The sequence below is a fragment of the Nycticebus coucang genome, chromosome 18 (assembly GCF_027406575.1).
Source record: "Nycticebus coucang isolate mNycCou1 chromosome 18, mNycCou1.pri, whole genome shotgun sequence".
NCBI classification, from domain to species: domain Eukaryota; kingdom Metazoa; phylum Chordata; class Mammalia; order Primates; family Lorisidae; genus Nycticebus; species Nycticebus coucang.
The window spans coordinates 1,637,542-1,656,725 of record NC_069797.1 but is presented as its reverse complement, the minus strand read 5'-3'; the positions used below and the strand labels follow the sequence as shown (position 1 = coordinate 1,656,725).

General features: G+C 38.5%; 1 protein-coding gene across 1 annotated transcript in view; it reads left to right on the top strand.

Annotated features, from left to right (window-relative positions):
* Positions 1-19,184, top strand: part of LOC128570210 (alpha-mannosidase 2-like) — a 104,328-nt gene that overhangs the window by 21,209 nt on the left and 63,935 nt on the right. The window contains exons 2-3 of the mRNA XM_053569156.1: positions 9,902-10,153; positions 12,543-12,687. Coding sequence (XP_053425131.1) covers positions 9,902-10,153; positions 12,543-12,687 — 397 coding nt within the window. The remainder of the gene's footprint in view (positions 1-9,901; positions 10,154-12,542; positions 12,688-19,184) is intronic.

Here is a 19,184-nt window from a genome sequence, read left to right as displayed (position 1 = left end):
GGTTCTTGGGTGGCGCCTGTGGCTCAGTCGGTAGGGCGCCGGCCCCATATACCGAGGGTGGCGGGTTCAAACCCGGCCCCGGCCAAACTGCAACCAAAAAATAGCCGGGCGTTGTGGCGGGCGCCTGTAGTCCCAGCTACTCGGGAGGCTGAGGCAAGAGAATCCCTTTAGCCCAGGAGTTGGAGATTGCTGTGAGCTGTGTGAGGCCACGGCACTCTACCGAGGGCCATAAAGTGAGACTCTGTCTCTACAAAAAAAAAAAAAAAAAAAAAAGTTGGTTCTTTGAAAAGATAAATAAAACCAATAAACTGTTGGCCAGATTAACTAGAAATAGAAAAGTAAAATCTTTAATAACTTCCATCAGAAACAAAATAGGAAATTACAGCTGATACTACAGAGATTTAAGAGATTATTTCTGACTACTATCAAAACCTCTATGCCCAGAAATTTGACAATGTGGAGGAAATGGACTAATACCTGGAATCACATCACCTCCTAGACTTAACCAGGAAGAAATAGATCTCTTGAACAGACCACTATCAAGCACTGAGATTGCAGAAACAATAATAAAAAAAAAGTCTTCTGACAAAAAACAGCCTGGGACCATATGGCTTTATACCAGAATTCTAACATTCCTTCAAAGATGAGCTTGTACCTCTACTGCAGAACCTATTCCAAAACATAAAAAGGAACCTTCCCCAACATGTTCTATGAAGCAAATATCACCTTGATAACAAAATCAGGAAAGGACCTAACTAAAAAAGAGAACTACAGACCAATTTTAGTAATAAATATCAATGCAAAAATACTCAACAAAATCTTAGCTAATAGATCGCAGCTACACGTTAAAAAAATATACATCACGATCAAGTAGGCTTCATCAAAGGGATACAAGGCTGGTTTAACATATGCAAATCCATAAATGTAATAAATCATATCAATAGAAGCAAAACCAAAGACTTCTCAATAGATGCAGAAAAAGCATTTGACAAAATACAGCATCCTTTTCTAACAACACTTAAGAATATGGCATAGATGACACATTTCTTAAGCTAATTGAAGCCATCTGTGACAAACCCACAGCTAACATCATGCTGAATGGGGTAAAACTGAGGATGTCCACTATCACCATTGTTACTCAGCACTGTGCCGGAAGTTCTAGCCAATGCATTCAGGCAAGAGAAGGACATAAAGGGCATCCAAATAGGGGCAGAGGAAGTCAAACTCTCCTTCTTCGCTGATGATATCATCTTATACTTAGAAAACTCCAGAGACTCAACCACAAAACTCCTTGAAGATTGATAAATACAGTAACGTCTTGGGTTATAAAATCAATGTCCACATATCAGTAGCCTTTGTATATGCTAATAACAGCCAGGTTGAGAAGCTAATCAAGGACACAATTCACTTCACAGTAGCTTCAAAGAAAATGAAATACTTGGGAATATACCTAACAAAAGAGGTGAAAGATCTTTATAAAGAGAATTAGGAAACCCTAAGTAAAGAAATAGCAGAAGACATTAACAAATGGAAGAACATACCATGCTCTTTGCTGGTAAGAATCAACATCAACAAAATGTCTATTCTACCAAAAGCAATTTACAGATTCAGTGCAATCCCCATTAAAATACCAACATTATGTTTTGAAGAACTGGAAAAAATAATACTTCATTTTGTATGGAACCAGAAAAAAGCCATATAGCTAAGGCTATTGTTAGTAATAAAAACAAAGCCAGAGGCATCACCCTACCAGACTTCAGGCTATATTACAAGTCCACAGTAATTAAAATAGCATGGTATTGGCACAAAAATAGAGACATAGACATATGGAACAGAATAGAAAACCAAGAGATGAAACCAGTCTCTACTTGCCATCTGATTTGATAAACCAAACAAAAGCATACAGTGGGGAAAAGAATCCTTATTCAACAAATGTTGCTGGGAGAACTGGATAATCACATGTAAAAGACTGAAACTCGACCACAGCTTTCACCACTTACAAAAATGGACTCAAGATGGATACAAGAATTAAATCTAAGGGGCGGCGCCTGTGGCTTAAAAGAGTAGGGCGCCGGCCCCATATCCCTGGCCAAAAACTGCAAAAAAAAAAAAAAATTAAATCTAAAACACAAAATGATAAAAATCTTAGAAGAAAATGTGCTGAAAACTCTTGACGATGTTGGACTGGGGAAAGATTTATGAGAAAGACTCCTGTGGTCATTTTAAGAATAACAAAAATTAACAAATGGGACTTAATTAAGTTGAAAAGCTTCTGCCCAGTTGAGGATACAATAAGTAAAGCAAATAGACAACCTTCAGAATAGGAAAATATACTTGCAGGGTATCAATCTGGCAAATGGTTGATAACTAGAATCTACAGAGAACTCAGTCAACAAAAAGGAGTAAACAATGCCATCTACCACTGGGAAAGAGATATGAAAACATTCTCTGATGAAGACAGAGGAATGGCTTAACAAACATTTGAAGAAATGCTCATTGTCCCTCATTGTCAGAGACATGCAAATCAAAACCACCCTGAGATATCACCTACCCCCTGTGAGAATCGCCCACATTACAAAATCTCGCCACAAACATACACATTCAGAGACATCCATTAATGTGGCAGGTCTTAGAAAAAAAAATAACATTTCTGGATAAACTTATAATCAGAAATTTTTAAGAAGATATATTTTCTAGCAAAGAAAGTAAATGATTTCAGAGCATTTTGAGAAAATTTACATATTGTTTGATTTTCTTTGTTTCAGTTCTGTATGTGAATGTCATTATTTTTAAACAATCTCTTTTGACAAGTAAAAAGCAATAATTTATAGAAATTTCTAACATATGAGATTTGTGTACCTTCACTTTTAGAGTGTGTATATACATATATTTTTAAACTGTAAATAAATGAAAATGTATGTGTGGAAAAAAAACAAAATCTCAAAGCTGCAGATGCTAGTGTGGATGTGGAGAGAAGCGAACACTTTTACTCTGCTGGTGGGACTGCAAACTAATACAACCTTTTTGGAAAGAAGTATGGAGGCTCCTCAAAGAATTCAAATTAGACCTCCCATTTGATCTTACAATTCCATTACTGGGCATCTACCCAGGAGAAAACATTTCATTTTATCATAAGGACATTTGCATTAGACTGTTTACCACAGCTTAATTTATAATAGCCAAAATGTGGAAGCAACCAACCAAATGTGCCCACCAACCCAGGAATGGATTAACAAGCTGTGGTATACGTATACCATGGAATACTATTAGCCATTAACAAAGTGGAGACTTTACATCACTTGTGTTAACCTGGATTGAGTTGGAACACACTCTTCTTGGTAAAGTATCACAAGAATGAAGAAGCAGGAATCCAGTGTACTCAATTCTAATATGAAGCCAGTAGACAATCTAATACATACCCTCATAAGAGAAAAACTCAAATCAATTCAAGGTGGGGGATAAGGGAATGGGGCAGAGGGTGGAGAGGGAGGGGGATGGGCTGTTACAGTATATGGCATACCTCTTGGGGGCAGGACAGAATTATAAGAGGAATCTAACCTAACAAATGCAATCAGTGTAACTTAATTCTTTGTCCTGTCAATGAACCCTAAGCAATTAAAAAAAAGAAAAGAAAAAATAATAATGCCTAATGGAAATTTCTTGAATGTGGCCTTGATTATAGCTAAATTAATGTAGCCTTTTAACGTGAAAATACTCCCCACTCGTGTCAGTAGCCTTTTGAGCCATGCGTACCTATGATAGTGAAAGTTGAAAACATTTGATTGTATTGTAGAGTAGCTGTCTCCAACCTTTTTGGCATTGATGGGGAGTGGCTGTAAATATGTATGAAGCCGCTTACCTGGCTTACCTTTTGCTGTGCGGCCCAGTTCCTAAGTTTCATGGAAGAAAGTTTTTCCGGGGATGGTGGAGTCAGGGTGGCAGGTGTACAGGTGAAGCTCTGTGACCCAGGGGTTGGGGCCTGCAGCTGTAGAGAATCCATAACCTTTGTCCCAGAAAGGTAGCCATGTGTTTTATCCTACTTGGGAGGTCATCCCATAGCCAAGCATGGGTCCTGTTCTACATCATTTCATCACAACAGTCTATGAAGACCATCCTATTAATTAGAATTTTTCTGTCTATTTTTACCTACTTTTTGGGATACAGTGAAGCTTTTCCTTTTGGATTTTATTTCTTAAAGAAGTTGTTGAGTGTTTTGTTTTTATTTGTATTATTTGTAGTGTGGTTTTATATGCCAATAACTTGAATACTTCCTTGTCATAGTAAGAAATGTTACACACTGCTTTCTTCTCTTTTTTTCTTATTGTGTATTTGAGGTCCTACTGTGTGCCAGGCATTGTGCTGGGTAAGTAGGTGTCAGGGTACAATGATGAGTAAAATAGCGGTGGTGCCTGCTCAGTTGAGAGAGCTGTCTGATGATGAAAAGGGACAGACAATACCTGAATAGATAGATAATTGTCATGGTACTGTGGAAGAAAAAAATCGGCTGAGCTAGAGAATAACCTGAGGAGGACTGTTGTAGATGGGACGACTGGGGAAGGCTGTGCGAGGTGACATTAGGGGTGAGAGTCATTATGTAAAGAAGAAGACGTACAAAGGACTTGAGATGAGGTGGGGAGAGGCTGGCTTGGAACCAAGGTATGATATAGGGGAGGAAGTAAGTTGAGGGAGAGGAGAGAGAGAAAGAAACAGAGTCTTACTGGCTGTGGTGTGAGGCGTTTTGATTTTAAGATTGAAGCTTCTTATCAGAGACCTGAGGACTATAGGCAGCTTTTTGGGAAGGGTGTTTTTGGACTTGCATTTGAAACCCAAGTTGAGATGTCAGGTCGGCATGTGAATATATGGGTCTGTTTTTCAGAGAAGAGGTATCAGTGGGAGATAGAAATATGGGAGACTACAGTACAAATACAAATTTAAATCATGGAGTGGATAAGGTAATGTAAGACAATCTTGAGTGCTAATAGGCTCAGGAATTGACCTTGAGGCTCTCTAACATTAGGAGGTTGGAGAGAAGGAATAGCAAAGGAGACTGATGAACAGTTGGCAGGAGGAAAACCAAGGGCATGTTGCATTGGGAGTAAGGAAGATGTTTCTGGGATGAAGGAGGGTTCTGCTGTGCCAGATGTTTCTCGAGATGTTAAGTCATGTAAGGGAAGTGTTTTCCATCAGGCTTGAAATGTGGGAGGCTTTGGAGATTTTACAAGGGCAGATTTGGTGGGGTGGTGGCCTGATGATAATTGGAATGGACAGATGAATAATGGGGGTTTGTAAGGAAGGGAGGATAGTAAGTGGAGACTCTAGATAATCCCTGTACTTCCACAAAGGGATTGGAGCCCTAGGAGGGAATTTAAGGTGCTTTAGTCAGGGTTCTCCAGAGGGACAGAGCTGACAGAATATATATACCCACACACGGAGGAGAAGGGATTTATCAGGGGAATTGGCTTACTTGATTCTGGAGGCTGAGAAGTCCCACAATAAGATGTATGGAGGACCAGAGAAGCTGGTAGTATGGCTCTGTCTAAGTCCAAAGGCTTTCAAATTAGGGCAGCTGATGGTGTCATGCTCAGTTTAAGGCAAAAAGCCAGAGAGCCAGGGATCACTGGTTTGAGTCCCACAGTCTGCAGGCCAGAGATGGAATTGATGAGTGGCCAGGCTCCAGGGGAGAGCAGGGAAGATTTTCCCCTTCCTCTTCCTTTTTGCTCCATCAGATCCCTTACTTGATTGAAAGGTGCCAGCCCTGGTGGCACCTGTGGCTCAAAGGAGTAGGGTGCCTGCCCCATATGCCAGATGTGGCGGGTTCAAACCCAGCCCCGGCCAAAAACTGCAAAAAAAAAAAAAAAAAAGGAAGAAAGATGCCTGCCCACACTGAGGGCAGGGAAGAATTTCCCCTTCCTTTGCCTTTTTGCTCCATTAGATCCCTTACTTAATTGGATGGTGCCAGCCCATCCTGAAGGCAGGTATTCCCTCACTCACTTCACTGGCTCAGCCTCCACTCTCCTCTGGAACCTTCCTCACAGACACTCCTCTGGCAGTTCATTCATTCTAATTAAACACCAAACCACCTGGATTTCCCTTGCAGCAGACGAGGGGTGGGCTCAGTGCCCACTGAAGAATTGAGAATAATCATTGCTTTATCAGTTATCTGTGTATCCTTTAAATCACTCACGTTGACAACCCAAATCAGTCATTGCATAGGGCTAAAAGAAGCACAAGAGTTTGTTCAACTTTCTAAATTTTAGATCGGATGTGATCTTAGTTGAACAACATGAAATTGGTGATATTTGACTATTTTTTACTGGTAAGTATGGCAATTTCATGTAGTTTGAGTGAATAGAACACATCGTACTACTGGGAATGAGTTGCTTAGAGAAAGGGAGCTTGATGGGGCAATGTTGAGAGGCTTAACCAAAAGAACAAAGAACAAAACTTTGGGCCGTTAAGAGAGATGGGATTGTTGGTCCACAGAGGGCTGGCTCTTAAGGCGAGGAGAAGGGAAGGCATATATATTTCCCAACTGTAACAGGAAAGGAGATGTGTGGAGTCAGCCATGCTCGAGTGCTAACAGTATGTCCAGTCCCCAGGAGCTCGTGTCCTACTTGGGACAAACAATTATGTAATAGGTTTATAGATTTATTGATAGCTGACACTGATTGGTTTTGTTCATAGAGCTGAGTGGGTGCTGATCCTGTTCTATTCTGTAGTAGACTAAATTTCTTCTCCCTGAAGTCTCTGATACTTGTGATTTTTTTTTTTTGCTTAGTTTTTCTCTTTTACTAAATGTGGAAGAAATAAAGTATTGTGACTGCCTTTACTACCTCTCAGCGAACTGATCAGCAAATGAAAGAATAAAGTGATTTTCTCACAAGTGACTCTCTTGCCCTACAGAAGGTTCTTTTTCAATATTACTATTAGCATTCCTTGACTTGTCTGCGTACCTGAAGCGTTACCTATGATTTCTGTTTCTTCAGTGCAGACGCCAAGTGCGCTCTTCCCTGTCATGTGCACGGAATTTGCTTATGAGGTATGTGTCAAGAATCAGCTGTTTGGAGGGAGATTTTATTCCCCTGCATAGTACAGTCTTAAAAATGATTTTCGTTAGGCCATTACGTGGACATGTCCACAGAGGACATGTGTTTCCTCTGCACATAATTCAGTACAGAATTCCAGGTACTGATCGTTAAATGGATTTTTAAAGCTGTGATGAGAATGAAAGTCGTCTTCAATGCCTGAGGGATCCTTTTTCATGAACTGTCTCCTGTAATGTTTGTTTTGAATACTGTTCTCATCCATGTGTTATGGGACCAAGGCCATAGTGAGAGTGTTCCCAGGAGGAGCCTTCTCATACTCTGTGTATGCTCGTTGGGCTACACGCAACTTTGCTGTGTACCTGACTCCAAAGGGATCCTTTCCTCAAAGTACAGAAAAATGTGGGCACCCATGGATTAAGGCGATAAAATTATAATACTGGAAGTATAAGCTAAAATATGTAGCATTTTTTGAAAACCCTGAGGCAATGGCCTTTTAGACTAGACTATGGTTTTATTTTATGGAAGTATGTGGCTTTACTATGGGCAGGATGAGTCTGCACATTCTAATTGTGCTTAGAATAAGAAGAACTTGATTGACTGTCACCTTATCTGGCAGAAGTTGCATGCATCACTGAAATAGACGTGTACATTCAGTATTGGAATTTTTCAACAGAATCTGTCTGAAGTGATTTTTAAAAAGCCGTAGTCTATGGTGTTGGGATGAGCAAAGAACAATTTCCCCCTTATTTCACATAGCCTTTAATAGCATATCTGTTTAGGAAAATCTACGCAGTTGAATCAGTCGTGTACCTGACTTTCAAATAGTTATATGTTCTTTAGGTTGAACTTTGGGCTGTGCAAGGATCCCTTTTGGTCTTTCCATGGAGAACCACTCACTACCAACGTCCATGTGTATAGCATGGTGCCACTCAGCAGCCTTGCTGATTTGGAATCTGCTTGATGGTTCCACCAGCTTCTCGGTTCCAGCCCTGACAGAGCATTGCCCTGATATTCCATCCGCTGTTGCTTTGGTGTTTCCAGTTGCAGGCTGATGTGTATCCCCACTCTTGGTTTTCACTAGGGTAAGTGGAGCCTGTCTGGCAGGCTGAGGTCTGTGCTAAACCTTGCACTTCCTGTTTCTGTATATGCTGATGAGCAGGCTGAAGGGTTCTTCCTTGTTTTTAGCCCTCCCCACCCCAGTGGTGGTAGTTGCCTTAAAGGACGACAGTTTTGAAGCCTAGGGGGTTATTTCTGTCCACGGGCCTGTGACTAGAGGGGCTGAGAGCACCTGGAGGTCTGTGGAGGTGAGGCCATCGGGTGTGCCTCTGCTCTCCCCCATCAGGGTCTTGGGGTGCGTGTCCCTATATTGTGACTCTCCCTTCCCCACCAACAGATAATTTGCTGTTAATTTTGGTTCCGTTTTTTCTTACTCCAATTTTTTTTTGCCTTATCTCTTCACACTTCTGTCCATCCTGGCCTTCTTTGCTTAAATGATCAGTCTTCTTTTGGTAGATTGCAGTCTCTTCTCTTTTACCCCTCCCCCTTCCCATTAAACAGAGCAAAAATTGTGAGTACGATCATAGTATTTCCTGCTCTATCGCAAAACCAGCGAGTATTCATAACAGGGTAAAAGAGAACGTAAATATCCATCCTGGCTTTTAACCACTTTATTAGATGGCTTTCCATGTATTCCCCCCCCCCCCAAATGTATTGTATGTACTGTCTTTAAACTGCCTTTTCTCTACTTTATCTCCTGGAAATAACTTTTCTTACATTTCTATTTAAACATTTTTATATTTCTAAATTTCTGGTGGCTGAAGACCATTTCATGATAGAGCTCTATCATTTGACCAGTCTTCTAGTTTTAGACATTTAGGTGCGTTCTCTCTTCCTTCCTTTGCTTTCTGCCTCAATGTTGTTATTTCTAGATAATAGGTGTCCAGAGTTGTTTGTTCACTGTCCATATAGTTATTTTTTAAGCCTTCATGTCGATTTTTTGTGGTGTGAGGGATAGGCTGTTGTAAGGTGTAACTTCACCTTGTGTGTTTAAAGACAGGGACCCGCGTCTCTGCATGTGTCTTCCCAGCATGTAGCATGGTGCGTGTTCGTTAAAGAGCTGTTGCTGAGCTTTGGAAATAATGAGGGCTGTTTGACAAACATAGGAGTATTTCCTGTGTACTTGGAACCCAGAATATAGGGGTGAACAAAAGAGCTGAGTTCGATAGAACAAGGTTAAGCCTCTTAGTGAGAAGATCAGTGGAGAACACTAAGTATAGTAAAAGCAGGCTGACGGTGTGGTTACTTGAGGGGTATTTAGTACTTTTGGCTAATTAACAATTGACTGATTGATTTTTTCCCATAGAGGGTAGGATCCTTATGTAGGATTGCCTACTAGTGCTAATGGATTGAGATGGAATGATCTTTTTCAGATTCATACTTTCTGACCCTTGTAACTCCATTCAGTTATTCTTAAATTTGAAATTTCATACCTAAATATAATATGCTGTTATACTTAGTGATTCTAGAGACCCGAAGATCTTTTAGAACTGAAGTTTGGGGCAAATAGGAAATATGACTCAAAATATTTTGGTCCTTCTAGTGCAAGTTTTAAAATATGATTAAACAAAGATTGTAGCCATGGAGGAGATTTTCTGCTATAAATTGGTGTTTCAACCCTGCCAGCTGTTCACGCTTTCTGTGATCCCACTTCTGAAAGTGGAGAGTGAAGGGTGAGTGGTTACCCTCTCAGGTAGTCACATAATTTAAAAAAAAAAGGAGAGAGAGAGAGATGTGTGTGCCTCAGCAGAGCTCTATTAGTGTTTCATATGGCTGCGTTTTTTTCTTTTTTCTTGTAGGGCCAGCTCTCAATGTTGCAAGAAAAAATAGACCATTTGGAGCATTTGCTAGCTGAGAATAATGAGATCATCTCAAATATTAGAGACTCGGTCATCAATTTGAGTGAGTCTGTGGAGGATGGTCCGAAAAGTTCGCAAGGCAATTTCAGCCAAGGTGCTGGCTCCCGTCTGCTGTCACAGTTATCCCTCTCAGTTGACCCTGCAGACTGTCAGTTTGCTTTACAAAGTGGAAGTCAGAATTCAGATGTTCAGGTAATGTATATATTCATTAGTAATTACTGGGATTTTTTTGATTGTTTTTGGATTTGATCTGATATCTGTTCTAACTTGGTAAGTTGCTTAAACTCTTTAGATTACATTTTCTCTTGTTATAAAATGTTTTAATTACTCATGTTGAACATTAATATTCTTTTCATTGATAAAATTCTGTTTTCTTATACCTTTGTGAATACACCGTTTATATATCTTTGTGAATACACTGTTTATATACATTTTGGGTCTTATTTTCTGTAATATTTGAAAACCTTTAGAGCTTTAAATTTTGCTTAAGAGATTTTCTTACCTTCCTTTGGAGAAGCAAGTAATGCTCTGCTTTTATATATGTTATGCATTAAAGATTTCATACAATGTAGGGTTAGTTTTTTTTTTTTTTTTTTTTTTTGTAAATAATCTTTTGTAAGGGGGAAGGGAAAGATTTTTAGCTATTGCCCACACGTGGCTACTGAGCACTTGAAGTGTGACTAACTTGGTTTGAGGTGTGCTTTAAGTGTAATGTACATACACAGATTCTTCAGACTTAGTATGGGAAATATCTGAATGCATTTTTACATTGATTACATTTTGAGACAGTATTTTAGATGTATTTGGTTAAATAAAACATCATTAAAATTAATTTTACCTGCTTTGCTGAGGCTAGAGAATCGCGTAAGCCCAGGAGTTGGAGGTTGCTGTGAGCCGTGTGACGTCATGGCACTCTACCTGAGGGTGGTACAGTGAGAGACTGTCTCTACCAAAAAAAAAAAAAAAAAAATTAAAATTGCGTACTTAGATTGTGCTATATTTCTTTTGGACAGTTTGCTGTTCTAGAGGGTAATGGAATTGAAAACCAGGGTCAGAAAAGGCTTTTGCCTTTCTTAAACTCAGAGCAAAACCCCTCAAATTGGCTCTGCAATTTAGGTGAGGTCTGTGTACAACTTTATGCCTTAGACTAGAAACTGGATCTTTGTAGGAAGATCCTAAGGGGTGAATATTTTAAAGTTGGACAAAATTAGTTGGTTTCTGATGTTGCTTTAGAGTAGGCATTTTCCACTAACTCCTGATAAGAGAGAATATGATATGATTTTGAGGCCATGGCTCACAGGCTGAGCTGGATGGGGAACAGAGGAGAGGCCAGGTCTCTTCCTCTGCAACCTCGTCAGCTCATGTGTGGCCTGATTCAGATGGGATCAGAATCCTGTACTTTGCAGGGAGAGCCGTTTCTGTGAGGCTTGGCTTTATTTGGGTCTTTACTGAGTGCGTTTTAGGTACCTGGCCTTGACATCCATGCTAAGGGAACAGCTAAAAACATTTTTATTTTGTGGTCTAAATCTGGGCTGAACAGAAAGAGTTGCAGAGCAACCATGGAAGGCAGGCGGAGTGAGGCAGGGGGATCCTGGGAGTGCTGGCGGGCCAAAGAAAGAACCAGAAGGAATAGCAAGACGTCCTCCTGCCCCACTGATTCCAGAGATTACTTGGCTAATCCTTAGGAGGATTTTGTTTTACTTATTACAGTCATAAATTCCATAATGAGATATTTATGTTACTGCCTTAAAATGCTTTGTATTGACTTTTATATAATTTGTTTGGTATTTAAAAATTTTTTGTTACCCATTTATATATTAATTAGGATGTAATTTTTACAGCCTAATAAATTTTAATGTAATTTAAATTTTACAAAGTAAAGGTTCCTTGTCACTTTTAGTGTTATAGAGACTACGAGAAGAATAAAAGTAAAGTTTTATTTATTTTTTTCCCTTTGGGGTTTGAATAGATTGTTAGCTAGAAGGCATACTGCACTGGCAAGCTAGAATACATTTAGATAGTTAAAAGCTAAATCTCAGTTTAATTCCTCCATTTTTAAATGATTATGCCACTAGTCGACCTTGTTGTAGTTTTGTTCTTAATAATATGTTGTGTGGAAGAATAGCCACAGATATGTTTTCATACAGGTGTAGATTTAAGAAAAGATGTGAGATTAATTATAAAATAAAGACAACCCTGATAAAATAAAAAGTTGTTTTCAGTACTGTATTTGAAAATACTGAAATATTTGATCATCATCAAATTTTATCAGAAATTTTTTTGTTGGTTTTATTTCTATTGCGTTGGAAATAAAGTAGGAGAAGTTGAGTGAAATGATTTTTTATTAGAAGGAGATGGGAGGGAGATTTTCAGGATAGTTCTGTAGCACAAGTAGCATTTCTAGCATTTCAAGGGTGGTTAATTATTTTCTGACTTAAATGTTTTAATTAATATCTACAGAATAGTTTTATTTTATAACATATGCAAAGTGTAGCAGTGAGTAACTTTGAGCAAATAGTTAACCAAGATTAAGTTTAAATTAATGGTTAAAGTTTAATTTTTTTTTCTTTTATATTTTTAGATGTTGGGTGTTTATAGTCTACTTTCTTTTGACAATCCAGATGGTGGAGTTTGGAAGCAAGGCTTTGACATTGAGTATGAAACTAAAGAATGGGACACTGAACCCCTTCAAGTCTTTGTGGTGCCTCATTCCCATAATGACCCAGGTAAAATTTGCGTTCAGATAAACTAGAGGTTATGAAGCTCCTTTAAGGCCCGGAGTCTTTTAATGAGTGTCTGGTGGAGCCCACTTCTCAAATTTTGAAGACATTGTTCTCTGATTTTTAAAAGTAACACATTCCTTTTATGTGTCATTATATTGTTCTCCTTTTATAAAATTTTATATGCTGGGCGGTGCCTATGGCTCAAAGGAGTAAGGGCGCCGGCCCCATATGCCAACGGTGGCGCGTGCAAACCCAGACCCGGCAAAAAAAACAAAAAAATTTTTATGTGCATGAAAGACAGTCATTGTGCAGTATGAAATAGTAATAAATATGAAAAGGGTTTAGCTTGTACATGTTTAGAGTACTGATTGTTCATTTTATTATTTTTTTATTAAGTCATATATACATAGATCATGAATACATTTATGCCTTTGTGGGATTCAGTGCGTTGGTTATTTGCACAAATTGGAGTGCTTACATCCTACTAATCAACATAGCTTTCATCTCATTTACTTAATCACAGTGTTAAGACATTTGTGTTCAATACATGATAGATTTGACTTGTACCCTTGCAATATGCTCCATTAACCCTCCCTCTATCAAACCATGCCTCTTCCTTCCCACCCCCCTGCCCTTCCCTCTTTCATCCTGGGCTATAGTTGTGATTCATCTCTTATATGAAAGTGTGAGTGATTTTAAAATGTTTTTATAGTAGTACTGAGTACATTGGATATTTTTTTTTCCATTCCTGAGATACTTCACTAAGAAGAATATTTTCCAGTTCTATCCATGTAAAAGTAAAAGAGGTAAAGTCTCCATCTTTTTTTAATGCTGCATAGTATTCCATGTTATACACATACCATAATTTAGTAATCCATTCATGGGTCGATGGGCATTTGGGCTTCTTTTAAGACTTGGCAATTATGAATTGAGCTGCAATGAACAGTTTGGTGCATATATCTTTGTTGCCAAGTGATTTTTGGTCTTTTGGATATACACCTAGTAGAGGAATTGTAGGATCAAATGGCAGGTCTACATTTAGATTCCTGAGTGTTCTCCAGACTTCTTTCCAAAAAGAACGTACTAGCTTTCATTCCCACCAGCAGTGCAGAAATATTCCCTTTTCTCCGCATCTACGCCAACATCTCTGCACCTGTAGATTCTGGTTATTAGACCTTTGTTGGAAATATAACCTGCAAAAATCCTCTCCCGTTCTGAGGGCTGTCTACTTGCTTTACTTACTGTGTTCTTGGCAGTGCAGAAGCTTTTTTAGTTTGATCGGATCCCAGTAATGTATTTTCGATGTTGCTTCAATTGCCTAGCGGGTCCTCCTCATAAAGTATTCTCTCAGGCCAATTTTTTCAAGTGTTTCCCCTGTACTCTCTCCAAGAATTTTTATAGTTTCATATAAGTCCTTTAACCAGTGACAGTCAATTTTTGTTAGAGGAGAAAGGTGTGGGTCCAGTTTCAGTCTTCTACGAGTCGCCAGCCAATTCACCCATCACCATTTGTTAAATAGGTAATCTTACCCCCAATTTGTATTTTTGATGGGCTTATCAGAGATCAAATGACGATAAGAGTCTGGGTTCATCTCTTGGTTCTCTATTCTGTTCCATACATCTACCTCTCTGTTTTTGTGCCAGTACCATGCTGTTTTGATCACTATCGATTTATAGTATAGTCTGGGGTCTGGTAGCGTGATACCTTCTTATTTGTTTTTATTTCTGAGTAATGTCTTGGCTATTTGAGATTTTTTGTTTCCATATAAAACGAAGTACTAATTTTTCCAGATCTTTAAAGTATGACAGATGTACTTTAATAGGGATTGTATTAAATCTGTAGATTGCTTGGGGAAGTATAGACATTTTAACAATGTTGATTCTTCCCAGCGATGAGCATGGTATATTTTTTCATTTGTTAACATCTTTTTTTCAGAGTTTCATAGTTCTCTTTATAGAGATCTTTCGCATCCTTTGTTAGATACACACCCAGATATTATTTATGTATTTATTTATTTACTTTTTTGAATATAGAGATCTTTCACATCCTTTGTTAGATACACGCCCAGATATTTTTTATTTATTTACTTTTTTGAGACAGAGTCTCACTATGTCACCCTTGGTAGAGTGCTGTGGTGTCACAGCTCACAGCAACCTCAAATTCTTGGGCTTGAGCGATTTTCTTGCCTCAGCCTCTGAAGTAGCTGGGACTACAGGCGCCTGCCACAACTCCTGGCTGTTTTTTTTTTGTTGTTGTTGTAGTTGTCATCTTTAGCAGGCTCGGGCTGGGTTCGAACCCACCAGCTCTGGTGTATATGGCCGAAGCCCTAACCTCTGAGCTATGTATGGGTGCTGAGCCTAATTGTTCATTTTAGTTACTTCTTGCAAACTATTGCATGAGCAAATCATTTTGTATTTATGAACTCTAAAAAAAGGCAGAATGCTCATGGAAAAGTTTGAATCTTTAAAATGGAGAAGTATAAGGTGGTTTAAGAACTTTGGTGTTCATGGGTATCAGACAGACATGGATGGGAGTTCTAGCCCTCTCTGCCAGTATGAGTTAGATAACTTTAGGCAAGTTATTTAATCCTTCTGAGACTAAGCATTTTTCCCTGGTAGATTCAGGATAGTATCTGACAGGGTGAAATATAAAGGAATCATGCATGGACAAAAGGAGCTGCTGTCATAGTACATGCTATTACTTTTTTTCATGTGATGGCTTTTATTTATTGTGGCCAGAGATTTTTCCCGCCCTCCATAGTAAGGGGAAATTGCCACAATTGTAATAGGACTTAAGATTTGATATACTTCTTTGTTAGTGTGAGTACACAGGCACAGAGTGAATGCCCAGTGAATTGAGTTACACCATTTTTTTGGTGAGGGGGGGATGTATTTCCAAAGACTTCTTTCAAAGGACTTAATTATGCTTTTGTTTGTTAACTTTTCTCAATATCTCACTTTCGTTACTATTGTCGGAGGCACTATTCACCTAATAGTGGAAGGATTTTTCTTTGCTTCCAACATTCATTTATCTTCTACGTACATTCTTTCCTACTAGTTTATGGGCAAGTAATTATCTTCTACTTACATTCTTTCCCTAGTTTATGGGCAAGTAATTCTTTCTTTGTATTTCTACGACAATGGAACATGTTACTTCAGGTTTGGACACCTGATTGAACAAAGTGTTTTTATGTGTGTTTGCTGCTTTTGGGGTGTGAGAAGTAGCTTGGGAGATAGTGCTTGGATGTTGAAATGTTTAGACTTCCAGAATAATTAAATATCTAGTGTGCACAGAAATATGAAATATATGCAATATTGTTCTGGGAATTTTGTGATGTGCGTCTGGCCACACATCAATTTTGACTTGTTTTCTCTGTCTTAATGTCTCTATCTTTTCCTACAAGTGCCTGTTAGTCTAAGTTTTCCTTATGTATATTTTGGATCATCTTTCTTCTTGATCTTATCTTGTATTTTTCAAATCTAAACTCAGGACTGGCTGGACATCATGAAAAGACTTCCGGGATTTGGAGTGAGGCAGAAGCAGGCCAGTATGTTGGCTCTGCTGTGTGCCACCCATGTGTCCTTGGGCACATTATGTGAAATAGAGATCACACAGGTGGAGTAGCATCTTAGGCAGGGGTTAGTCATAAAGCAAATATGAAAGGTATTGAAAATTACCTCTCACCCAGATTTCTTTCATTGTTTCTTCACTTAGTACCAGATTAATCAGTACATTTGCATTTAGGGATGGGTATGGAGAAGATACATCTTTGATTACTAGACTCACACTCATTGAGTTGGGGTGCGTTATATCTGGGACCCTGAAACTACCCATGGGCCTGCAGGCTTTTTTCTCTATAAATCTTATAATTCACTCTAGAATATTCAATTATTGAGTGAAATGGTAGTATTTAAATTGTTCTGTTCTTTCTCTGCTGATTGTGTATAATTTAATTCTTGCTACTTAATTGGGTGTGTGCTGTGAGTCCGTTTTTTAATCTTCTTTGTGAGTTTATAAATATACTTCAAAGAGTGTCTTGCCAGTCTTTCTTATATGAACCGCATTTCTCCCCTTTTATTTTAAGACTTTTACTCTCCTTTCTTCTTTTCTGCCATTTTTAATTCCCACAAGTCTCATTTCTTGATATTCTACAACATGGGCACTTTAATTATAATAATAAAATCTATGGTTTACCAGGCAGGGTCCCTCTTTTTGTAATAAACATCTAATGCTTACAATCACCGTTGAGGTTAATGCCACGATTCATGATGATGGTGTTTCCAACTTGCTAAGGTTACATAGGTGGTAAGAGCCACCAGAATGTTTCCCCGACAGTTTACCTGGATTTCCTACCGGAATGACTTTGAGTGGCAGAGAACATATGTCTCCTGTTAAACTCTCTTCTCATTGCTTAGCCCAACTCATGGCATGTAGTAACTGCTAAGTATGTAAGGCCTTCTCTGATCTGTCTCCAGCAGCCTCTAGCACAAACTCACACTGTACACACATGCCCCGCGGCTGCACATACACACAGATATAAATATTTATAGCGCTTTTACTAGGGCTCTTTGCTCGAATGTTAGCTCAATTAGGGCTAGAACTTGGTTTCATTAACGTTACGATTGTCTAGAACTGTAACTGCCACATGGTAGTGAGTCATTAGAGTCCTTTTGAATAAGTGAGCTAATGAATCTGACTCTGCAGGCTAGGATGGAAAACTGGGGTTATTCCTTGGCCTATTCTTTTCTTTAACATCCCTTATCCCTGATGGCTACTTATTTCTATTCCTTAAAAATAACATAAAGCACACTTTGTAATTTTATATGCTTACAACGGACAGTAATCGGCTCTTTGAATGCAGAGATTGCCCCTGCCTTTGGCACTGTCTTGTTTGTTTGTTTGCTTTAGGGTTCCTGCTGTAGTTGGTTTGTCTTTGTGTGAGGAGACACACAAAGTTCCTGACTGCAGTCTATGAATTTTTCCGCTGGTATCCTAGCAACCACAGTTGGATCTTTTTGTCTTAGTAAAAGATGTTGATGACCCTCACTCTCAGGCTCTTCTTTCCACTATGGGGAAAAATAATGGTCAGAAACAGACCTTTTAAAACCAAAGCAATTTTTGCTATCAAGCAAAATGCTAGAGAGAAGACTCTGCTGACTCAATAATTTTTGCTCTTCCTTAGAAAAAGAATATTGATAAACTAAAATATTCTGTGAAAAATTGAATCAGATCATGAAAAGCCACTCATTCAATAGGAGAAAAAGAGAAAAGTATGTACATGTACATTCCAAGTCAAAATGTGACTCTGTAATGGGAAATCTTTGTATAATACTCCTAAATGAATGTGCAATTAGGCAATTTACTTTCTAAATGAATTTATAGAGATTTGTTTGCATTTTCCGCAGCAACAATTTAAAACAAGCTTTAGCTCAGTAGTTTATTTCATCAGTGGATTTTTGTTTGTTGGAAATAGAAATGTTTGAATAGATTTTTAAAAGATTCTTATATTTAGTTCCCTAACTTCAAGAATTTATGTTGCTGCGTTTTTCTATATGTAGCTATTTTCTCTTTGGACTGAGTTGATAATGTCCTGTAAGAAAAGGTAAATTTTGGGCGGCACCTGTGGCTCAGTGAGTAGGGCACCGGCCCCATATGCCGAGGGTGGTGGGTACAAACCCAGCCCCGGCCAAACTGCAACAAAAAAATAGCTGGGCATTGTGGTGGGTGCCTGTAGTCCCAGCTGCTCGGGAGGCTGAGGCAAGAGAATCGTGTAAGCCCAAGAGTTAGAGGTTGCTGTGAGCCGTGTGACACCATGGCACTCTACCCAAGGGCGGTACAGTAAGACTCTGTCTCTACAAAAAAAAAGATAAATTTTAAAATTTTGTTTGAATCATAATAAGATATCTAATTATATCTTCCTCCAGTCTATAAAGACATATAACTATTGTCATAAAATACCTAAGTGGTTACATGAGTTAAAACAGAATTGGAAAAGAATTGTTAAGTAAATGCAGATAACTTTGTACTGTTACGGTTTCGAAAAGTTTTGAATCATAGACCATGAAATTAAATGGTGGTTGATTGATACATGTTCATGTTTTATTTAATAAGCTGATGAAAACACAATTACAGCACCTTTGTATCTACAATTTTAATTCTTTACTTCCCACTAGTTAAATGGCTACAATATTTAGTTAATTTTCCTTCAAAGAAATCACAGTGTGTAGAGAGAAGATAAGGTATACTAAATGGAAGGTTGGACAGCATATTGTTAGTTGAGCAATTTGTGAAATGAACATAGAAAATAATCCCCCATGTGGTATGACTCTAAAATAGGAGGAAGACCTAGACCCAAGAATTACCCTGGAAAATAATTTTCTACTGTGCATTTGCAGATCTTCCGGGGAATTTTTTATTGACTAACTCAGTGATTATGATTTTTCAAATTTTCTTTTGCTAAAACTTAGAAGACATTTTTGTATTTGTAATTGTATGATAAT